General features: G+C 37.3%; 1 protein-coding gene across 1 annotated transcript in view; it reads right to left on the bottom strand.

Annotated features, from left to right (window-relative positions):
- ZNHIT6 (zinc finger HIT-type containing 6) overlaps window positions 1–23,653 on the bottom strand; it is a 55,847-nt gene that overhangs the window by 18,363 nt on the left and 13,831 nt on the right. Inside the window, exons 6-8 of the mRNA XM_054478079.2 lie at window positions 9,664–9,732; window positions 7,517–7,597; window positions 6,054–6,131 (exon numbers count right to left, since the gene is read on the bottom strand). Of these exons, the coding sequence (XP_054334054.1) occupies window positions 6,054–6,131; window positions 7,517–7,597; window positions 9,664–9,732 (228 nt within the window). The remainder of the gene's footprint in view (window positions 1–6,053; window positions 6,132–7,516; window positions 7,598–9,663; window positions 9,733–23,653) is intronic.

The following is a 23,653-nucleotide window of genomic DNA, read 5'->3' as shown; positions in this document are numbered from 1 at the left end:
GAAATGTTAACAAACACAACTGGTTATCTGCTCCCTTGTGTTTAGTGGTGAGTGGCCTGTTGGGAATGTATAGCTAATATTACATTTGAAGTATATCCCAGAAGTATAAGAAATTATATGGCTCATGCATGCCTAGAGCCTCAGCTATGCAGGAGGCTGAAGCAGGAAGATTTCTTGAGCTCAGGAGTTCAAGGCTGCAGTGAGGCTATGCTTGTGCTACTGCATTCCAGCCTGGGCAACAGAGTAAGACCCTGTCTCTTAAAAAAATTTTTTTTTTTTTTTCCAAAATGAATTTGGTTAAAAGAAGCTGTTAAACAAATAAACAAAAAAAGTAATATATGATACAGTTAACTACTACCAGACATGTGGAATTTAAACACCTCTTACGTTCATTGAATCATTTCAGCATGATGTTCTAGTTAAAACTCAAAATACTTGAATAATACACAGGAGTGATTTTCTGGGTGCCAGGCACTGTATTAAGTAGCTGACAAGTATTAACTCAAATTAATCTTTACAACGATGCAGTATCATTTCTGTTCTGATTCCCACTTTTAGATGGGAAAACAGGCTTAGTAACTTTCCAAGGTATGCATCAAATTAAAAACACAATTTTGACTTTACAGCAAATCTCTGATGTACATTTTTGCATAAGAGCAAAAAGGTTATTCTGGAAGTTCTCATGATTTGGGTTAGCCTTAGGAAGCAGTTACAATAAACTTTTATTTACTATAATAAATGTACTATTTGTAATGGTGAAACTTTTGGTCTAAAAAGTCTAGTCTAGAACCTCATAAAGTAAAGTAAGGTCTACTCCACAAATTATGTATTCTGGAAGGATAATATTACTATTTTTTACTAGTATACAATTTCACTCTGAAGATATCCTAATAATTAGTAGAGTAAGGTCATTCTTTTTGAAAGTAGTGTTCCTGAAAATGATGCCACCCCTACATGAAACTCAACATGCTCTTAGCCTCTCCAGACCTTACTTTCATCTCTCTGTAAACAGCAATCATGCCAGAAACCGTAGTCACCTTTGATTCCTATTTATCGCTCCCTATAGCCAACTTGATCACGAAGTCTTACTGTTTTTTTTTTTTTTTTTTTTTTGCTAGATTTTTACAGTTTTCTACTGCCAATGAGACAAGATCCAAACAGCGTTCGTATTGGGTCTTGAACTAACTCTTCAACCTTAACTTTTTAAAAAAAGTTTAAAAAATACTGCTCTACATACATCTATACACTCCAACCTCCTCAAATCACTTACTTGCCTTGTTTACGACATAACCACGCCCTTGCACTTCTTAAGGCCCTCTGTACCCTCCCCTAGTCATAGGCCATTCACCTTTAATAAAAATCAAACATCACTTCCACAACAAAGCCTTCTGATGACATGAGGATACCTGCTACCTTCCACATCACTTTTAAGACTTAGACATAGGTTTCTTATGATATATACAGTGTGTCTGTTTTCTCTACTACAACAGAACTGTATTTTATTCATTCTTGTATAAACTCCAATTTTTATTTATATGCCTAGAAGATTAAATGTACTTAATGGTTTTTTTGAATAAATTTGGAAAGAATCATCCTATAACTGCTTAAATCACACACACACACACAAAAAACCACGAAGATTTACAAGTACCAAAGCAGCAAAGTAAACGTAAAAAACAAAATGTATCTAAATTTCTTTCTGGTAAATAGTTCCATAAAAGTAAAATCTAGGCTTAAAATTTAATAGATTTGGAAAACTGTACTTCAATAGACAAAGTTGGTTGTTTTATAAATTCTTCAGTCAGTAGTAACTTAAGTGGGCAGTAATACAACAGCTGCCCTCTGATAGTGCCTGACATTTAGCAACGTAGGCTTTTCTAGTCCCAAACCACTCATTTACTTTCTGAGAATAGAAAGCTGGTAAGAAATAATGTGGCAAAGGGCAAGAATGGCTTTACTAACACAAGCATCTTAATGAATAATCTTCTCCACAGGGGCAGAACACTCTTCTTTACTGCCACAGCCTCAATGTCTAGAACGGTATCTGGACTTTGGCGTACTCACTGTTTGCTGAATGAATAAATGAATTTATTTAAAAAGCTATAATAGCTTTTCTAAGAGATAAATTCAGACCCTATGTATTCTGGAAAGAAAACTCCCAAACAGATCAGTAGTGAATTCCTTAGATTAGACATAAATTCTATGATCGCAATTTAAAAAATAAGCCATGTATGGCAAAGCTAAAACCTGGAAAAAACTTAAGCATGCTCTAGCTGACCAGGTATATCTATATCATGAGACAATTACTATATACCTTCCAAGAATGGAAAATAAAACTAATGGAAACTGGCAACATCAAGTATTTGGTAAAAAGACTTTACTCTGAAGTTACTGTAACACTGTAAATGTAGAATTAAACAGCCACAAAGAAACTACATGTTTCTGATTTCTAAGCACTTTTCAGGAAATAATAAAATGGTTCTATTTAGAATGCTTATCTTAAATTAGAGCTTAACATTTATAACCTATAATAATTTTCCTTAGATGTTCTCTGAATGTACTTTCCTTTAAGGATGTAACTGTAATGTACTTTTCTTTAAGGATGTAACAATCAAATGTAAATGCTCATCTTAGTCCATTCATGAGTATGTTATACAGAGAACATTATGTTTTAAAAATCTGATAAAAAATAAAAATTTATGCCTAAATATATCTCTATACTATCTAACTTCATTACTTATGACTACAAAATACTTATAAAATTGAGGTTCTTTAGAAATTAGCATAACTATGCTTTGTAACTGACCTAATAATCAGAAATATAAAGATGTCCTATGCCAATTTAGGTCCACCTTCAAGATGAAAGCTACCTCAACAGGAATTTCTGACATTATTATTGCTGTCAAATGATGCCATCACTACTCAAGGCTAAACAGAATGGCAATTTTTAAATTGGACCTGGGACATAACCTTTTCCCCCTTCCTTTGCTTTGGTAGTATTTTCATACATTACTTACTTCGAGTCAATAGCAAAAATGGGAGAATTTGGAAGATGAGCTTTCTCCACAGATAAGGTAGAGTGAAAGTACTTTCATGTTCCTCAGACTGGCTCAGGTTTATCTTTTTCTTTTTTTTTTTCAGAGACGAGGTCCTGCTATGTTGCTCAGCCTTGCCTCAAACTCCTGAGCTCAAGCAATCTGCCTGCCTCAGCCTCCCAAAGTGCTGGGATTACAGGCATGAGCCACAGGCACCCAGCTAGGCTCAGGTTTAGTATCAAATCAGTCTATTCTAGGTATTCCTTATAGTCAACACCACTTACTTTTTACTTTATTAATCTACTATTCCCTTCACTTTGGGGATTAAAAAGGTCAGTTTTGTTTAGTAAAATCCTAAAGTCAATTCCATGTAATTCATGTTTAAACAAAATAATTTACATTGTTTCCTTGGAATTTACCTCTAGTCAATCATTACATAATTCTTTTATTATCTGTTTCATCTTCTAAATTCAGTTCCTTTCTTGCCATGTGCCATATTTTATCTAATTAGTTCATTTAAATGTTACTCATGTTTTAAGCCATGAGACCATGGCTTTAGTCTCACAAGCCTACTAAGAGAATACCTCTGAGGGCCAATGTGTCCACTCACCTAAGCCAGTCAAACTTGACTCTGACAAAATAGCCTCTTCTTCCAAAATTCAAGGAAATCAGAATTCTTGGTAATAAAAAAGATAAACAGGGGATACTGAGTATTTTAAAGTTTATAGTATAGGACACACTGCTTGGGCCCAGAGAACAGTTATTTTTTAAGTTGGAATGTGTACTGTAAGTCCATGAAGAGAAAAAAGTGGATGGAAATCTCAGCTTGTCCTAGCATACCAGGGTTTTTGAGAAGAGCTGCAGTAATGCCCGTAAGATGTTATGTCCCAAAAGGGAGCAGTTAAGGAAACTGCTCTCATGCCATTGCATAGAAAGGAATCAGGACACCCAGAGACCACAACTCAGAAAGCTACAAGTCAAAACATTAAGACTTATTTTAACAACGAGCCAAATGGGATAAATCTAAACAAAAAATACGTCAAAGAAGTATGCTTAAATGAAACTCACATGACCTAGCTCTAGGCATTCAACTCTTCTGTGCTTCATTTTCCTTTAAGGTCCTCACTCTAATGTTACAACTTTCCTTCTTTAGAGTCCCAAAGAGGATCGAAGTTGTCAATAAGCAGCAATATTTTGAAAACAAACTTTTTTTTCTGAGCCAGTAGACTTAAAATATTCAGTAAACCATGCCATAAACAGATGTGCTGTCATCCAGGCTTTGTTGTTCCATTTCAGAGCACAGGCAGAATAGATTTAGCATAATTCTTAAGGGCCCTAGGATCTCTGGAATGGTAAATGATCACTGGCTTCAACTTTAAGTCCCCAGCTGCATTAGCCCCTAACAAGAGGGTCAGTCCATCCCTTGAAGCTTTTATGGCAGGCATTTACTTCCCCTCTCTAGCTAAGTCCTACATGCCATCTTCTTTCAATACAAGGCTATTTTGTCTACATTGAAAAATCTGTTTAGTGTAGCCACCTTCATCAGTTATCTTAGCCAGATCTTCTGGATAACCTGCTGTGGCTTCTACATCACCATTTGCTGCTTCACCCCACACATAACCCACAGGTTATAGAGATGGCTTCTTTCCTTAAACCCCATGAACCAACCTCTGCTAGCTTCAAACTTTTCTTCTGCAGCTCCCTCACCTCTCTCAGCCTTCATAGAGTTGAGAGTTAGGGCCTAGCTCTGGATTAGGCTTTGGCTTAAGGGAATGTTCGGGCTGGTTTGATCTTCTATCCAGACCACTAAAACTTTCTCCCTATCAGCAATAAGACTGTTTTACTGGCCAGGCGCGGTGGCTCACGCCTGTAATCCCAGCACTTTGGGAGGCTGAGGCAGACGGATCACCTGAGGTCGGGAGTTTGAGACCAGCCTGACCAACATGGAGAAACCCCGTCTCTACTAAAAACACAAAATTAGCCGGGTGTGGTGGCGCATGCCTGTAATCCCAGCTACTCAAGAGACTGAGGCAGAAGAATCGCTTGAACCCGGGAGGCGGAGGTTGCGGTGAACCGAGATCACCCCATTGCACTCCAGCTTGGACAAGAGTGAAACACCGTCTCAAAAAAAAAAAAAAAAGACTGTTTTACTTTTTTATCATTCTTGTGTTCACCGGAGTAGCACTTTTAATTTCCTTCAAGAATTTTTCCTTTGCAATCACGACTTCACTAACTAGCAGGAGAGGCCTAGCTTTCAGCCTATCTTGGCTTTCAACATGCCTTCCTCACTAAGCTTAATCATTCCGCTTTTGATTTAAAGTGAGAGATATGACTCTTCCTTTCACTTGAACACTCACAGGCCATTGTGTGGTTATTAATTGGCCTAATTTCAATATTATTGTGTCTCAAGGAATAGGGAGGCCTGAGGAGAGTGAGAGAGATGGGTGAATGAGTGGTTGGTAGAGCAGTCAGAACACATACATTTAAGGCTGCCACCTTATATTGTGGTGCACCCAAAGCAATTACAGTAGTAACATTAAAGTGTTACTAGTGTATCACAGATCACCATAACAGATATAGTGCTAATGAAAAAGTTTGAAATATTGCAAGAATTACCAAACTGTGACACATAGACTCGAACTGAACATGTGCTGTTGGAAAAATGGTGCAGATAGACTTGCTCAATGCAGAGTTGCCACAAACCTTCAATTTGTAAAGAATGCAATACCTGTAAAGCTCAGTGAAGTAACAATAGAACAAATAAAAGAATGCTTATATTTTAAAATATTCTATTTCCCCTATATCAGTTGACAGAAAATAAAATATTCTAACCACGGTGATTTTTCAACCCAATTTATCCTATAAGTCTGATTATTTTGAATTCTGACTCAAAAGCTGAAAAGTAAAAGTCATGTTCATAGCTAGATAATTAGTTTAATAACTTGAGCTAATCAAGCTACTTAATTATATTACAGAACTAAAAAATATTTAAAGAAATGGGGAGGGGAGCAATTTTACCTTACTAAATTTTGCTGCATATATTCAATCTTCATTAAAATCTGAACCCCAGTCTGAGAGCGAATGTAGGCTTTCAACCTGAAATAAAAACATCATATTGAAGGAAAAGCTGATTTTTAATATATTTCAAGATAGTCTTATGGAGACTAAGCATTTGTACCTAATAATACTTAAAAGTTCATCTATTTAAGCATAGAAAAGGAGATAAAGATGTTTTCTAACCAGAAACCTGAAAAGAAAATTTTTTTTCCTCTGTTCAATTAAACATCTTAAATTTTAAAACACCTGTTTCAATAAATTAATCTGGCTATATAATTTAACAAAAATGTATCCTATTCAGTGACATTTTGTCTTACTGGCAAATATATGACTAATGATAACAACTAGGTTACCAGTTATAAGGAAAGAAACTCAACTATCATAGCTATTTTAAAGACTGCTTGATATGTGACACGGGTCTGGTTCAGTCTGGGCATGACCTTTTATCAAAAGTAAAAGAATGAGATTCAACTAGAACTGGATTAGACATTTTAGAATCCACCCAGTCTAAATTTTAAATACCAGGTTATTCTGGAACCAAACCAAGCACTCGTTCATATCCCAAGCAAGTACCATCTGGTGAAAATAAAGTCAACTGGGTTTCTGCCCAGGAGCACTAATAACTCACACTCTAATAAACAATCTCCGTTTTGAGCAGTGCCTACTATATGCTAGGTCCTGTACTAGGAATTTTATATATGCTATTTCTTTTAAGCTTTGTAACAACCCTATCTAGGAAGTGTTATCATTCTTATTTCACTGATGAGAAAAAACAAGGCCTGGAAATTAAGTAACTTGCTCTTAATCACACAGCTAATAAGGGACAGAAACAGCTATTTTAACCCAGATATCCATGACTGAATCTTTCCACTATGTTATGTTAACCACTTTTGTCCACACTGTATTTCTGGACAGGAGGCAGAGTGTACTTTACTTAGTTCTATGAAGACTTGGCTGAAACAGGATTTCCTGTCTTTAAGTTACTTGGAAACTTTTCATTTTCAGAGTTTTTCGTTCAACCTCAAAGGTAGTTTAGTTTAAGGGTTAAGAGTAAAGACTTTGACTCCAGACTGCCTGGGTGTGAATCCTAGCTTCCCTGTTTACTAGCTATAGGATATTACTTAACCACTTCAAGGCTCAGTTTCTCCATCTGTAAAATGGGTATAATAATAATCTACTTTTCAGAGTTATTGTGAGGATTAAATGAATTAACACATTTATTACTGTCTGCTTTGAAGAGTGTCTGGAACATAGGAAACAATGAATGTCAGCTATTTCTACTGACAGACCTTCAGTAAACACCAAGAAAATGTGATAGAAAGTAAATTGCACTACACATCACATTCTAATAGTCATGGATGACCCTAATAAGTACATCAACATTTTTAATTATTTCAGAAAGTTACAATATTTTTGAAGCATACCTTTGACGAATTACAGGATCAGACTTTTCAGGATCAATGTAAGGTTTTAGGATTTCATTAATAGTTTTATCATCTGGTACTCTTTACAACAAAGAAAAAAAAACAAGCTATATTAGTATTTATAATTTTCTACTAAAGGTGTTAATTTTGAATTATTAAATATTGTGGCTTTTTTGGTTTAAATAACTGAACAAAGACCTTTTATATTACTCTTGGCAAAATAAAATATCCTTTTAAGCAAAAGTTACTTAGGAAAAAGCTCAAAAAGAGTTCTTGGACACACTTAACAAGGTCTTAAAAAACAACATTTTGAGAAATTCTGTATAAATCAATTATAAAAATATGAAGCCTCTTTTAACACACACCTGTACTCAAACATGAAAAGACAAGGTCAGGGTAAAATATATTTGAAACTAGTAGAAATAATAAATCTGAAAAAAGTTTTCAGATTTCAGTGCATGTTCAAATTTATTCATTCTAATTTATAAGACCAAGTTAAAAAATTGATACTAATTTCCTTGGAAACAAAACATTTTAAGTTTTCCAACTTTCCTCCATATATGCACACTGTTTTAAACTTATATATAAAGCTGTACAAACAAAATTAAGACACTGTTTTAAAACAGTAACTTTCCTCAACCATTTATACATATTCATATATACTGTTGGCTACATACCCCTATCTGTAAAATAAGTCCTTTCCTTGTATGCAACTCCAAATAACAAAGTTCTTCACTAAAATCCCTTTGACAACTACAAAGAGAGGATATTTATGTATAATGTAGGAATATGCTAAATATACTACTTAAAGAGCAACTTTAAAATTTTCCTAAATCAAGGAATGAAATAGTTCACAAACATTAAAATGTTTTGTTTGTTTGTTTTTTAATTTTTTTTTTTTTTTTTTTGAGACAGAGTCTTGCTCTGTCGCCCAGGCTGGAGTGCAGTGGCATGATCTTGGCTCACTGCGACCTCCGCCTCCCGCATTTAAGCTATTCTCATGCCTCAGCCTCCCAAGTAGCTGTGATTACAGGGGTGCGCCACTTCCCCCAGCTAATTTTTGTATTTTTAGTAGAGACGGGGTTTCACCATGTTGGCCAAGCTGGTCTCGAACTCCTGGCCAAAGGCAATCCATCCGCCTCGACCTCCCAAAGTGCTGGGATTATAGGTGTGAGGTGCCGCATCTGGCCAACATTAAAATGTTTAAATGACACTTGAAAATGTTTATAGGCTGGATGCGGTGGCTCATACTTGTAATTCCAACATTTTGGGAGGCAGAGATGGGAGGATTGCTTGAGGCCAGGAGTTTGAGACCATCCTGGGCAACACAGTGAGGCCTTGCCTCTACAAAAATAAACAAGATTAGCTGGGCGTGATGGCCTGAGCCTTTAGTCCCACCTACTTGGAGGCTGAGGTAGGAGGATCACCTGAGCCCAGGAGGTTGAAGCTGCAGTGAGCGGAGGCCCGCACCACTGCACTCCAGTGTGGGCAACAGAGCAAGATCCTGCCCCCACTCCCCTCCAAAAAAAAAAGAAAAAGAAAAGAATAAGTTTTAATATGAAACAGTAACACAAAAAACTTTATGCAAATTAATTCCAATGAGTACACATATATACATCTAAAATAATGTATTTTCTGAGTGATACACTATAATATTAATAGTAGTAATCTTTGCATGGTAGAATTTTGGGTCATTTTTCACTTCCTTAACAACCACCCAGCTTAAGAAATAGGAAACTTTCAGCCATCTAATTCTCCTTGGATCCCTCTCCTCAATACTTGCTTTGCTGCTAAAGAAACCACCATCAGGATTTCTATGTTAATAATTTCCCTTAGAGTTAGTTCTATCACCTTTGTAGGTATTCCTAAAAGTACACTATTTATTTTTCTGGCTTTTTTCCCCCATATTTACAATCATGTTCTCTACATTCTTCCTTAACTTGCTTTTCTTACATTATTTCTGAGATTCATCCATGTTGATGTGCATAGCTGTAGTTCATTCATTTTTAGTGATGTTTAGCATTTCATTGTATAAATATACCACAATTTAGTTATCCATTCTACTACTGACATTAAGTTAACAGTTTATTTTAAATACACAGCCTTCAAATGAAAACAAATCAGTGATTGAAAGATAGCAGTGATACCTTTTTTCTATGTACTCAGCTTGACTTTGAGGAAACTGGAGCTTCACATGCCAACAAAACTGTTGTTTTCTAAGAGAGAAAATAATCATGTGAGAATCAAGGTAGATAATAAAAGTCTGGATGCAAATTGAACTTTCTAAATTTTCACTTTAAGATAATTCTAAAATTATTCTTAGACTTTAACATATATTTTCTATTAAGAGCTAATTTCTCTTGCAAGGGTTATTAAGAAAGAAAAAAAAGGGAAGCAGTTCTAAATTCCAAGGACTTCACATTTCTGAATCAGAAAGCAATTTCTCATAGTTCAGGGGCTTTTGAGAGCAGTGTGTTACTATTTGAAGTTTACAAATAAATTTCCTCATGACTAAATACAATGAGCTGATGTCTTTGCTTGACTAGTCTGGAAATTAGGTGAATGAAGTATTGTCCGGTTGAGTCCAGCTGGCTGGAGATACACTTCTGAGGCATGAGTACGTGCATTCAGTAGCAAAACAGTAGACAACAAGCTGGTTGCTAAGCAGAACGCACTTTGAGCTACAGTCTTTTTGCTTTCAGGTCTAAACTTTGGTTTGACATAGGATCAACAGCAATAACTCACTAAATGCCTGATTTTAGAAAAATGACTATATTTAATATATCTAAATTTAGAGACATTGACATGATTCCTTTTTTAAAGATTCTAATGCTCAAAATATTGAATCCATTACAGAAATTTAAATGTCTTCACTACATGATGATTTTACACAATGTTTTCCTTACTTAGAAGAAATTTCTAACAATCCATTAGAGCAAGTTAATGACTACCAGCATCTCCTTAAAATCTATCCCATAGCAGTAGGACCTCAAAATCTAAAATAATTTTCTTTTAATACAATCTATCTTTCACCAAACATTTATATGATTTAGTAAAATTTCTGTCACAAGACAATAACCATAATTTTATTGAGAACAAAGTTGAAAAGTACCCTTTACTAATCTAAAGGACAGATGTCTAAAATCTCAGAGGAAAAAACATTTAAAAATTTGAATGCAAAAGCAACAGTTACTAGTTTTAAATAAATAATTCTTCCAAAATAAAACATGTTGCAATATTCATTATCTGTGAAATAGGTATACCATAATAGCATTATCACAAGGCTGAGAGACTTTTTTTTTAATAAGAAATAAACTGATTTTGTTCATCTTTTTTTTTTTTTTTTGAGATGGAGTTTCGCTCTGTTGCCCAGGCTAGAGTGCAGTGGCACAATCTCGGTTCACTGCAAGCTCTGCCTCCTGGATTCACACCATTCTCCTGCCTCAGCCTCCCGAATAGCTGGGACTACAGGTGCTCGCCACCACGCCCGGCTAATTTTTTTTTTTTTTTTTTTTGGTATTTTTAGTAGACACAGGGTTTCACTGCGTTCGCCAGGATGGTCTCGATCTCCTGAACTCGTGATCCACCTGCCTCGGCCTCCCAAAGTGCTGGGATTACAGGCATGAGCCACTGCACCCGGCCTGATTTTGTTCATCTTAATGCATAACATAGTTTCTTCCTAAATGTATGTTTTTTCAGGTTAACTTAGGGAAAAAAAGGATTACCAACTTGCCATCTTATGGAATTGTAAACCATACCCAATCACCCCAATTATTGCTTGAGTAATTTCAAAAACCATTCGCCTTTTAATATTTAGTACACCCTGAATATGTTCAGAAAGCACTTAACATTCCAAAGACAGAGAGAAAAGCCCTCGGAAATCATTTTATTTGTTGTAGTTAACTAGCTCTACTTATAACAAAGTCATTCATTGCTATACATTGCCAAATTATTGATAAAAATATTTCTATATTTGGCCTCAGCTCACACATGAACAAATTTGAAAAGTACACTAACTTTTAAAATGTGATCTTCCAATATTTCAAAAACAAAGAAAAACAGAATAATGTAAAGAACACTCAATGCACCCATATTCAGATTTAACTCATTTACAAATTGCCGTATTTTTGAGGTACTTTTATTTCTTCTAAGAAATAAAGGGCTATTGATAACAGTACATGATTCTCTATACTGTACTTTAACCCAAGGTGGGCAAACAGAAGTTGAAGGGTGTTGTATAAAGAACTGCTGGGTCTAGGCGCAGTGGCTAAAGCCTGTATAATCCCAGCACTTTGGGAGGCCAAGGTGGGCGCATCATTTGAGCCCAGGAGTTCGAGATCAGCCTGGGCAACATGGTGATACCCCATCTCTACAAAAAATACAAAAATGAGCCAGGCATGGTGGCGTACGCCTATAGTCCCAGCTACTCTGGAGGTTGAAGTGGGAGAATCACCTGAGCCTAGGAGATTAAGGTTGCAGTGAACTGCGACTGTGTCACTGCACTTCAGCCTGGGTGACAGAATGAGACCCTGTTTCAAAAAAAAAAAAAAAAAAATTGCTAGGCCAGGCAAGGTGGCTCACGCCTCTAATCCCAGCCCTTTGGGAGGCCGGGGTGGGCAGACCATGAGGTCAGGAGATCGAGACCATGGCTAACATGGTGAAACCCCGTCTCTACTAAAAACACAAAAAATTAGCCAGGTGTGGTGGCATGTGCCTGTAGTCCCAGCTACTCGGGAGGCTGAGGCAGGAGAATCACATTGCTTGAACCCAGGAGGCGGAGGTTGCAGTGAGCTGAGATTGAGCCACTGCATTCCAGCCTGGGCAACAGAGCAAGATTCCGTCTCAGAAGAAAAAAAAAAAAAATTGCTGAAATGGGTGAGTTAATTTTCTCTAAAATGGTTTCCAATTCTTCAGTATTGCTGAAATTACTGTAAGTCCTGACATGTGTTCTTCTTAAGACTGAAAGAATTAAGCTTGTTTCTCACTTTTTATAATTATATATACAAATATATGTCCCACTTAAAAATATATACATACATCAAAATCCTAGCAACATTACTTGGATTATTTTCTAAAGCTAGATTCCAAGAAGTACAATCACTAAGACAGAGCAGGGTTTCTCAATCTCAGCAGTGCTGATATTTTGGACTAGATAATTCTTCGCAAAGGACTTGGTCCTTTGCACTGCAGGACGTTTAGTAGCATCCTAGGACTCCACCCTCTAGATGAGTGTTCCACTAGGAACACTCATGCACCACCCAGTTGTGGCCACCAAAAATGCTCCCAGAAATGGCCAATGTCCCCTGGAGGCAGAATCATCACTGTTTGAGAACCACAAGGATAACGGTTTGAACATTTACAATTACTCCTAATGCATTAGGAGTAATTAGGGCTACTGTTCCCTAAATTCAACAAAATGCCTTCAACTACAATAATGTCACTATACCCTTGGCATATCAACATTCTCAAAAATGGTATTACTATACCTAGTATATTCTAGGTAACTTAGGGACTCCAAGATACCATGTTTAGAGTTGGGTGATAAGACTGGTGGAGTAATTGTGGCAACTTAATCCTTATGTTCCCTTCTGGACAATCTGACAAAGCAACAGAAACACTAACCTCTTCTGAGTCCTGTGAAACCCAAGTAACTATTCATGCATAGCAAAGCTGTTTCCCTCTCCTCCCCTAAATATCAATACACACATGCATTCTCAATGAGGGCAGCATGGCCCCAAAGAGGGCAAAAACTGGTTCTCTGAAGGGCCAACAAAACTTTGCTATTTTAACGTTTGTGGCCCTACAAAGGGCTACTGTATGCAACAGATATACAGTGTATCTACAGTATCAAAATATCATGGCAGAAAGCTCCTTGGGAGGCAATAATAAAAAAAAAGTTGAAAAATACTTAGATGGCACTTGTATTAAATGAGGAAAATAAATATTTTATACTCATTTTCAGTGAGTTAATACAGCGCACTTATTTACCAACACTTGCTTACTAGAAACTGTTAAGGATCAGTCTCTCCGTGGCCCATTTGTTAACAAAAATAGAAAGAAAAGGGATCATTCTCTCCCAGTTTCAAGAAAGTATGTGGATGAACACACACATTTAAGGAAAGAGGTTCTATAACCATAATCTAAATTATTCTTTTGACTTCATAACTTCAAATTGCAAATTTTCGTATGGGGAATACTACCACAATCCCAAGGAAAAAGATGCAAATCAAAAGTCATTAGCTCCTTTTAAATGGCACTGCTCTAATGTCACAATAAGATGTTCAAATTCATTAATAACCAAAGAAATGTATATATAAATAAAATATTTTTACTTTTCAGGTTTGTAGAAATGTTTTTTAAATTAGAAATACTAAGGAAGTGTGGCAAAAGTGTGGCAACTTCATTGCTGACAGGAATATAAATTGGTGCAAGCTTCTGGTAGTTCAATTTCATAAAAGCTATAAATAAAAATTTGTAATTGAAAAAGTGTATATTTTTGCCTCAATAGTTTTATTCCTGGAAATGTATCCCAAGGAAATAATTGGTCAAGTAATGATATATATATAAAATGTCCACTGCACCACTTTATATAATAGAAAAAAATTAGAAACAACCTAAACGTACATCATCAGAAAGTTGATGAAATAAATCATGGTAGATCTACATAATGAATTTTAAGTAGTCATAAAAGATGAGGCAGAACTTTATGTACTGATGTAGAAAAATGTGCATGTTGAATGATAGCCTTTATATTTAAAACACAGGTTTATACATATATTGGCAAGTATGAAGGCCATACCCCAAACTTTTAGCTATGATTATTTCTTGACATTATAAAAGGACTTGACTTAATTTTTACCCACGAATATGTCTGTATTATTAAATAAATCTTCCACATAATGATTTGTGGGCTTTTTTTCCTTTTTTGAGATAAGGTCTCACTCTGTCACCTGGGCTGGAGTGCAGTGGCAAAATAGGGCTCACTGCAGCCCTGACTTTCTGGGCTCAAGTGATCCTTTCGCCTCAGCCCCTGCGAGTAGCTACCACAGCTGGCTGTATTTTTGAATTTTAGTAGAGACAAGCTCTTGCTATGTTTCCCAGGCTGGTCTCCAACTCCTGAGCTCAAGTGACCCTCCTACCTTAGCCTCCCAAAGTGCTGAGATTACAAGTGTGAGCCACCGTACCTGGCTGATTTGTTACTTTTCATAATCAGTAAAGTCAAAGATGCATTCATGGGGCGCATACAGGACAGTAGTGATAGAAAGGACAGGAATAATTTTAACATTCTTTTTTTTTTTTTTTTTTTTCCTTTTTTTCCTTGAGACGGAGTCTCGCTCTGTCGCCCAGGCTGGAGTGCAGTGGCGTGATCTCAGCTCACTGCAAGCTCCACCTCCCGGGTTCACACCATTTTCCTGTCTCAGCCTCTCTAGTATTTGGGACTACAGGTGCCTGCCACCATGCCCGACTAATTTTTTGTATTTTTAGTAGAGACGGGGTTTCACCATGTTAGCCAGGAATGGTCTCAATCTCCTGACCTCATGATCCGCCCACCTCGGCCTCCCAAAGTGCTGGGATTACAGGCCTGAGCCACTGCACCCAACCTTAACATTCTTTTTAAACTTAAAAATATTTCACTATTAGAAGTATTCATTTAAGAATTCTCTTTTGCCCCCTTTGAGAAAAAATATATATATATTTCTCTTTTTTATCTTAGAAACTAGTACTGAACCAGAACTAGGGTTACCTATCTAATCATTTTGATGGCCTCAAGGCTATCTTCCTATGAAATATGCCATAACTAAGAGTTACAAACGGAGGCTAAACTCAAAGAATGAAGATTTCTAATACAAAGTTTAAAGAAGCTTGAATATTTCTGTTTTTTTTTTAAATCACCAATTCTCATCCCACTCCAACACTGATTAACCAACATATACCCAAAGAACACTAACGAGAGCTCATTAGACATTAAGGACAAAGAGACCAACAAGGAGATGAGTTCAACACGGACTTCTTTTTAGGGCAGCAAGTCAATCACCAATGTTGGGCACTGCATTTTTCCCTCCATTTCACAATTTTCATATGAAAGCTTCCTGTTCTTTATTTACACTGTACATAGCAAGAAGGCTCAATATACTATAAGGTCCAGAGGTAGGATGGGGGAGAGGTTAAGTGGACTTTGCATTTGAATCTCATTTTAATAATTTATTTCTTAACATGTTCTTCAGCAACAGACAATCTCTCTGTACCTTAGGCTTCTCATAGTAAAACAGGGATAACAACGCTATTTTTATCACAATTAAATGAATAAATAATATATCAAGAGTTTAGAGGCCGGGCATGGTGGCTCATTCTTGTAATCCCAGCACTTTGGGAGGCCGAGATGGGTGGATCACTTGAGGTCAGGAGTTCAAGACAAGCCTGGACAACATAGTGAAACCCCATCTCTACTAAAAACTGCCAGGATTGGTGGTGTGCAACTGTAGTCCTAGCTACTCAGGAGGCTGAGGCAGAAGAATCACTTGAATCCAGGAGGTGGAGGCTGTAGTGAACCGAGATTGTGCCACGGCACTCTACCCTGGGTGACAAGAGTGAGAAGACTATCTCAAAAAAAAAAAAAAAAACAGTTTAGAACACAGTACTCAAAAATGTTACTGTTATTATCAAATACCGACAGTGTCTTTAAACAGAGTATTTTGCCGTGATTTCATAAGCAAACTCTATTCACATTAAACTTAGTGTTTAGTGGCTAGAGATGAAACTAGACACATTAATACCAGATTATAAAGGGCCCTGAATGCTCTGCTAAGCAGTATGGATTCTATCTTGTAATTAATGCACCATTAACAAAGGTTTTAAAGAACAGTGAATTGAAGGGCTTACAGGGAGATTCATCTTCCTACTACTTAACTCTCCTAATAAGTGTTTCCATAGTATATTCAGGACATTAACTTTTTAGCCCTTGTTTACAGTTATTAAGAGAAGTATTTCCAACTACTTTTGAGAATCACATTGACATATCATGTCAGTTCAAATATGCTTAAAATTTTTACTTCTGATTTTTAAACACAGGTAACTCCATGAGGTAAGCTAAAGCTAGACATTCCACATGTCTGTTTTCAGAATACTGTATCACTAATTACATTAGAAATGTCTACAGGTTCCATCCTGGCCAACATGGTGAAACCCCATCTCTACCAAAAATACAAAAATTAGCTGGGTATGGTGGTGTGTGCCTGTAGTCCCAGCTACTCGGGAGGCTGAGGCAGGAGAACTGCTTGAACCCCAGAGGCAGAGGTTGCAGTGAGCCGAGATCGCGCCATTGTACTCCAGCCTGGTGACAAAGTGAGACTCCGTCTCAAAAAAAAAAAAAAAGAAATGTCTACAGGTTATAAAAAACTACCGGTAAACTGTTTTACCAGAGAGCACAGCAAGTAGCAACAGTAAATAACAATAGTTTGTTTTAAAAGCTTTTAATGTCAGGCATGGTTCTAAATGTATGTATTACCTCCTTTAATCCTTATAATTCTATGAGGTAAAATATTATTATTTCATTTTACAGATGAAAACACTAAGGTAGAGAGAAGAAAGTCACTCCTCCAAGGTCATTATTCAGCTGGAAAGTAGCACAGCTGCTGGGATTTGAGCCCAGGCAGTGCTTCCTCTTAACTCTAGAGTCCATACTCTGATCTGCTATATTATTATGAGCTTTCTAGAATTGAAAGTTCAAAAATAAACTATGTATTTTTCTGTACTGCGAATTCAAGTGTATCTCAGTTACTTTTTATTTTAAATATCTGCTTCCATATTTTAAAATCATTTTTAAGAGGTATAGTAGACATTTTGACTATCTACTTCACAATCATTCCCTACCTCTCACCACCATCCTTCGTAATCCATAACCATACCTTAATGAATGAACTCTATGCCTACCCTCTAGGGGTGTACATTATGACTTAAGAAAATCAACATACTTTCCTGGACACAGTGGCTCCAGACTGGGCAGATTATGTAGGCAGCCTAATCATGGTGAAGTTCAGGTTTTCTGTTTAGTAATGTTGGGAGAGAAGCACTCTGTCTGGATATTTACTATAACCCAAACTGTTACCAGCAATAGCCTATGACTATGAGGATTACATGGACACCATAAAGGATACAATAAAGAATCAGAAAAAAAAAATGGGTCCTTGATGATATAACCAAGTTGTTGTAATTGAAGTCCATCTACCTCTGAACATTCAGTTATGAGAGTCAAAATGTCCTTTGTATATAGCTCAAATCTGTTTAAACTGGGTATTCTATTTCAGGCAAATATAAAGCATCCTAACTGATACAAGGGATTGATACAAACATTTCTGCTATGTTTCTCTTTCATTTATAAGCAATAGAAAAAGAAGAGACACTAACATTGTCAAGTGGTATGACATCTGGAAGCAGCAAATAATACCTGATGAAATTTCAGGAAAAAAATTTGTTCTACTGTCAGCTATAAAATCTTGATTTAAAGCTGAAAGAAAATCTAACAAATTTTGAACTCTTCAAGAAAAATACAAAATCTATAAAATATCTACATAATCCTTCATTCACAGGCATTTAATCTTTTAAAATGTATTCCAAGATGAAAATCTGAAGTCTCTCAAAAATAAATGGAATAATTCCTTATAAAAATAATCTATTTTATTAGGATTAGTACCACGATAAGTGTTTTTTGGAAGCATGAATACAAAGAATCTGTTTAGTTACTTGGTATAGATTAAATGACTAGAATTTGGGAGAATGAAAACCATAATTTTATGTCTCACATCATTATGTAAATACTTTGGAAAGTAATAGTTATATATTTTTTCCCTTTTAAAAATTAGTACCACTACTGCATGAAAATAATAGGAAACAGGTTAACTATGTGGTATTGGCTTTAGTAGAAAGTATATTAAGAAAATGGATATAGCAGGTGAAGACTGAAATGAAATGAAAAAGAACCTTTTTACTTCCAATAACTGATGAATACTTGAGTACTTAAGCAGTTCTCAACTGGGAGTGGCTGGGAGTATGGGGACAATTGGAAATGGCTAGGCAGTTTTGGTTGTTCCAAGACTAGGGAGCACTTGAGGGATTTAGTAGGTAGGGGGCAAAGAATGGGAAATTCCTATAATGTATGGGAAAGTCCCACAAAACAAAAAAACTGTCCCATTCAAAAATGCCAATAGAGCCTCTACTAAGAAACACTAGAAAGTAGAAAGGAGACCAGATATATGCATACCAAAAATGAATACCAGCACCAAATGCTAGCATCTGTTTCATATTAACTGCAGAGAAAATATGTACTATAGGAACCTAGGTAAAAGAGACATAATGGAGAAGATGAGCTATCATGTGTACTCTCACAGATGGCTAGAAAATATGGAAGAAAAAGACATTCTAGGATTTAGAATGGTGACCAGCCTGGGAACATTTAGTTGAATACATTAGGAAATAAGGTGGAGAGAGACTATAGAGATCCACATTCAGATACGGATCACTCGTACGAACAGGAAGATTTCCTGCTCAAAGTATGACTCTACCTAAACTCCCTGGCATGGCAGAGTGGGCCTCTCTCCAGCCTCATCTCCTATCGCTCACCAAACCCCCACTGATTTTTAGGCACACCAAACTACTTACATTGTGCTAACTTTGCTGCACTACGCCTTTGCATCTGATATTCTCACCACCAGAACCATCTTTCCCTCTGTCTAGATAAAAACCTAGAAATAAAAACTATTTCTCATCCTTTAAAAACACGCTCAAATTCTATCTTCTCTAGGAAGTCTTTCCTGTTCCCTGCTCTCAGTGAGTAACACTTCCCTCAAAAGGCTGGGGCAGGGAGCCCTCCTCTGTGCTACCACACCCCATGAGTACTCCATCACAACACTAACTACACTATGTTTTAAAAGTTTGCAGTCTTGTCTGCCCACTGACTGAACTAATTGAGAATAAGGTCAGTGACTTATAGGCACACAGATCAGTGGTTTTCAGGTAGAGGTAAACATCAGAATCATCTTGTACTTTTTAGAAGTAAAGATGTCCTTGGCTGGGCGCGGTAGCTCACACCTGTAATCCCAGCACTTTGGGAGGCCGAGGCGAGCGGATCACTTGAGGTCAGGAGTTCGAGACCAGCCTGGCCAACACGGTGAAACCCCATCTCTACTAAAAATACAAAAATTAGCCAGGCGTGGTGGGGCTTGCCTGTAATCCCAGCTACTCGGGAGGCTGAGGCAGAAGAATCACTTGAACCCAGGAGGCGGAGGCTGCAGTGAGCCGAGATCGCGCCACTGCACTCCAGCCTGGGTGACAGACCGAGACTCCGTCTCAAAAAACAAAAACAAGAAGTACAGATGTCCTAAGGCTCTATAAATTAGCAAGTTCTGCTGGTCAAGCCCAGGTATCTGTTCTGCATTTTGAAATTGCCTCACAGTTAATTCTGGCATGCACTCTAAACTGAAAACCCCTAGTCATAAAACTGGTACTATTACTGTCTCCATCTTACAGATAAGGCAATAGGCACAGGGAAATAAGTAACTTGCCAAGAAAACTTCCTTACAAAGATTAAATTAAATTTGTTATGTTTAATAAAAAATAAACATTCAAGAAATATTAACTATATTGTTATTCCTCCTTCAAAAAGCAAATACAACGAAGGCGACTTACTCTGTTTTGTTTAATGAGGAATACTTGAAATGAATTATATTTCCAACTGCCTGGGAAGTAGCAACTTCAAATGAGAGGGGGATAAGAAGGAGTTAACCTCAGGCTATGGAATGGGGTACAGACAGTACAAGACTCAAAAATGAGATGATAAATTTCATCTACTGGCAATGCTGCCTATGGCCAATTGAGATATCTCTGAGCTAATGACTTTTGTGGGCACAGAAGCTTAAAGGATTCTAAGTAGCTGACCATTATGGTGAGAACAAGTTTTAGAGAGGTGTATCTAACAGATAGGCTGGGTACGCTGGCTCATGCCTGTAATCCCAGCACTTTGGGAGGCAGAGTCAGGCGGATCACCTGAGGTCAGGAGCCTGGCCAACACGGTGAAACCCCAGCTCTACTAAAAATACATAAATTAGCAGAGCGTGGTGGTGCAAGCCTGTAGTCTCAGCTCCCTGAGAGGCGGACGCACAAGAATCATTTGAACCCAGGAGGCGGAGATTGCAGAGTGCTAAGATCACGCCACTAACTCCAGCCTGGGTGACAGAGTAAGACTCTGTCTCAACGCCGGGTATGGTGGCTCATGCCTGTAATCCCAGTACTTTGGGAGGCCAAAGCGGGTGGATTACCTGAGGTCAGGAGTTCAAGACCAGCCTGGCCAACACGGTGAAACCTTGCCTCTAGTAAAAATACAAAAATTAGCCAAGTTTGGTGGTGTGCACCTATAATCCCAGCTTCTCAGGAGGCTGAGGCAGGAGAATCGCTTGAACCCGGGAGGCAGATGGGGTTCCTCAACAGTCCAGAGTGAGATAAGAAGGGCCTGCATAGGGCACTACAGCTGATAAATGCTGCGGTCAAGGAGGCAGTAAGAAAGGGACACATTTTAGAGGCATATCACAAAGGATGGACTTGGTGACTGGGAAAAGCCTTCCTTAACTGAATCAGTTCGGGAACCTCAAGATGATCAGGCGTTTGGCTTTATATTTCTATGAATGCTGGCTAATTATTGCTGTGGAAAGTTACACCCTCTGTGATGCTGTGTCACAAGAACTCCCTTACCACCGTCTGCATGGCTGCAGTAAGTAAAGGCCCAAATGGGGAACCATTAGGATTCTATTCTTCCACACTATTTTTCTAAATCCTTGCTGTTGTTCTGAAATTCTTCCAGCAAACCAAATCAAAGCTATTATGGCAGAGAAACCACAGAGCTAAACATTTCAATCAGTTGACAAGTCTGTACTGGGCACCTATTATATAATCCCCCAAAGCTCACAGCAAAATCCACTTGTCTCCTCATGACCACAACTGCTAAACCTATCATTTCATTTTCCTTTACTCTTTTCTAAAGCCAATTTGCAGCAAAGTACAAACCTATACTACTTATATTTATAGGATACCGTGTTAAAAAAAAAAAAAGTCCTGTGCTTTTAGAAGTACATTACCACATAACTGTTTAAGGAAAAAAGTGCTACTGACATTAATACAGGGGTAAATAGGTATATTACTGCAATATAATAAGCATGACGTAATTTTATCCAAAGAACAAAAAGTAATTTTTTGAATTCATAAAAGGTTTGTTATTTCTTTACAAGAGGGACACCTAGTGGCTCGCTTCTAAAACAGATTGAAGCTCTTAAATATTAAGTTGTTTAGTAATAGGCACACCTCTATTATCTTCATACTGTAAGTAAAAGACACACAAACACAGAGCTAAAGAACCCTAGGTCAAAAGAATAAATTGAAAAGTTAAGGACTTTCAGTTCTAAGCTGTTAGTGGTAGAAGAATGGTAAGCAGAAGAACTGGATTGTTTAGAACTGAGGGCCAATATCATTTGGAGACAAATGTGGGGATAAGAAGGTCAAAAATTGGGTCCATATCTGAGGAAATGGGTGGTTAGTTCACACAAAAGAGTCCAAGCAGACAGCAGTACCAGACTTACACAACTTCAGATACTGGGATTATTTACACAGATGAGAAGTGTTCTAAATTACTGAAGAAAAAAAGGAAGCTTACAACGTGAGTGAGTAAGGAATACAATTCTGTCTAAAAGATGAGAAAGATTTGGGAAAGAAACAGAGGTTCCAGGGAAAAATAAACTAAAAAACAAACAGTGCATAGGCTAAAAATATGATTAATTAGACAACTGTGGAGAGAAAGTGACTTGGACAATATAGCTGAATAAGTTACTTGGAACGTAGTAAAGACAAAGAAATTAAGATAACTTATTACTTTTCCAGAATTGTCATATTTAGACAGCAGAACAAATCTCAAGGAATAAAAAGAAATCACACTGCAACACACATCATAGAAACTGCAGAACTCCAAAGACAATATTGAATATTTTCAAAGCAATCAGAAGAGAAAAGAAGGAAGACTATGTATAAAACAACAGTGTTCTCAATAGTGGCAAAAGAAGTGAGAAGTCAATGGAATATATAAGTTAACTGAGTTCTAAAATAAATGTCAACTTAAGATATTTCATATGAAGCTAAACTATCATTCAAAAGGGGCTGGGCATGGGGGCTCATGCCTGTAATCCCAGCACTTTGGGAAGCCGAGGTGGGAGGACTGCTTGAGGCCAGGAGTTCAAGACTAGCCTGGGCAACATAGCAAGACGCTGACTCTATTTTTTAAAAAGTAAAAAACAGATAAACAAAAAACAAAAGTAAGAGCGAGCTGTCTGACTATATATGAAATTTTAAAACAGGCAAAAGAAATGTACAGGGGGAAAAAAGGACAGGCTGTCTCTAAGGAAGAGAGGAAATGACAAGAAAAACCTTTCTGGGGTAATGGTAATGTTCTATTTATTCACAGGGACTGGATTATACAGGTGCCTGTATTTGTAAAAACTCAGCAAATGTATATACTTAAGATTTCTGCATTTCATTACATGTAAATTTTACATCGACAGACAAAAATGCAAACTACGGAACTCCAGTTAATGAGCTTAAGTATTCAGGGCCCAGTAGAGGGATGCCTGCATTTAGTCTGAAATGCACCAAAAATAAAATGGTTAATGGATGGATAAATATCTGATAAAGCAATTATTGTAAAATATTGATGACAGAATTTAGGTGATGGGTATAAAAGCATTCACTGCAAAAGCTTCAACTTTGTTTTACGTTTCAAATTTTTCTTTCTTTCTTTTTTTTTTTTTTTTTTGAGATGGAGTCTTGCTCTGTCACCCAGGTTGGAGTGCAAGTGGCACGATCTCGGCTCACTGCAAGCTCCGCCTCCCGGGTTCACACCATTCTCCTGCCTCAGCCTCCCGAGTAGCTGGGACTACAGGCGTCCGCCACCACGCCTGGCTAATTTTTTGTATTTTTAGTAGAGACGGGGTTTCACCATGTTAGCCAGGATGGTCTCGATCTCCTGACCTCGTGATCCGCCCGCCTTGGCCTCTCAAAGTGCTGGGTTTACAGGCGTGAGCCACCGCGCCTGGCCTCAAATTTTTC

This window comes from Pongo pygmaeus, chromosome 1 (genome assembly GCF_028885625.2).
Source record: "Pongo pygmaeus isolate AG05252 chromosome 1, NHGRI_mPonPyg2-v2.0_pri, whole genome shotgun sequence".
Classification (NCBI taxonomy): domain Eukaryota; kingdom Metazoa; phylum Chordata; class Mammalia; order Primates; family Hominidae; genus Pongo; species Pongo pygmaeus.
The sequence above is the reverse complement of the archived record's forward strand: the minus strand, read 5'-3'. Positions and strand labels throughout refer to the sequence as shown.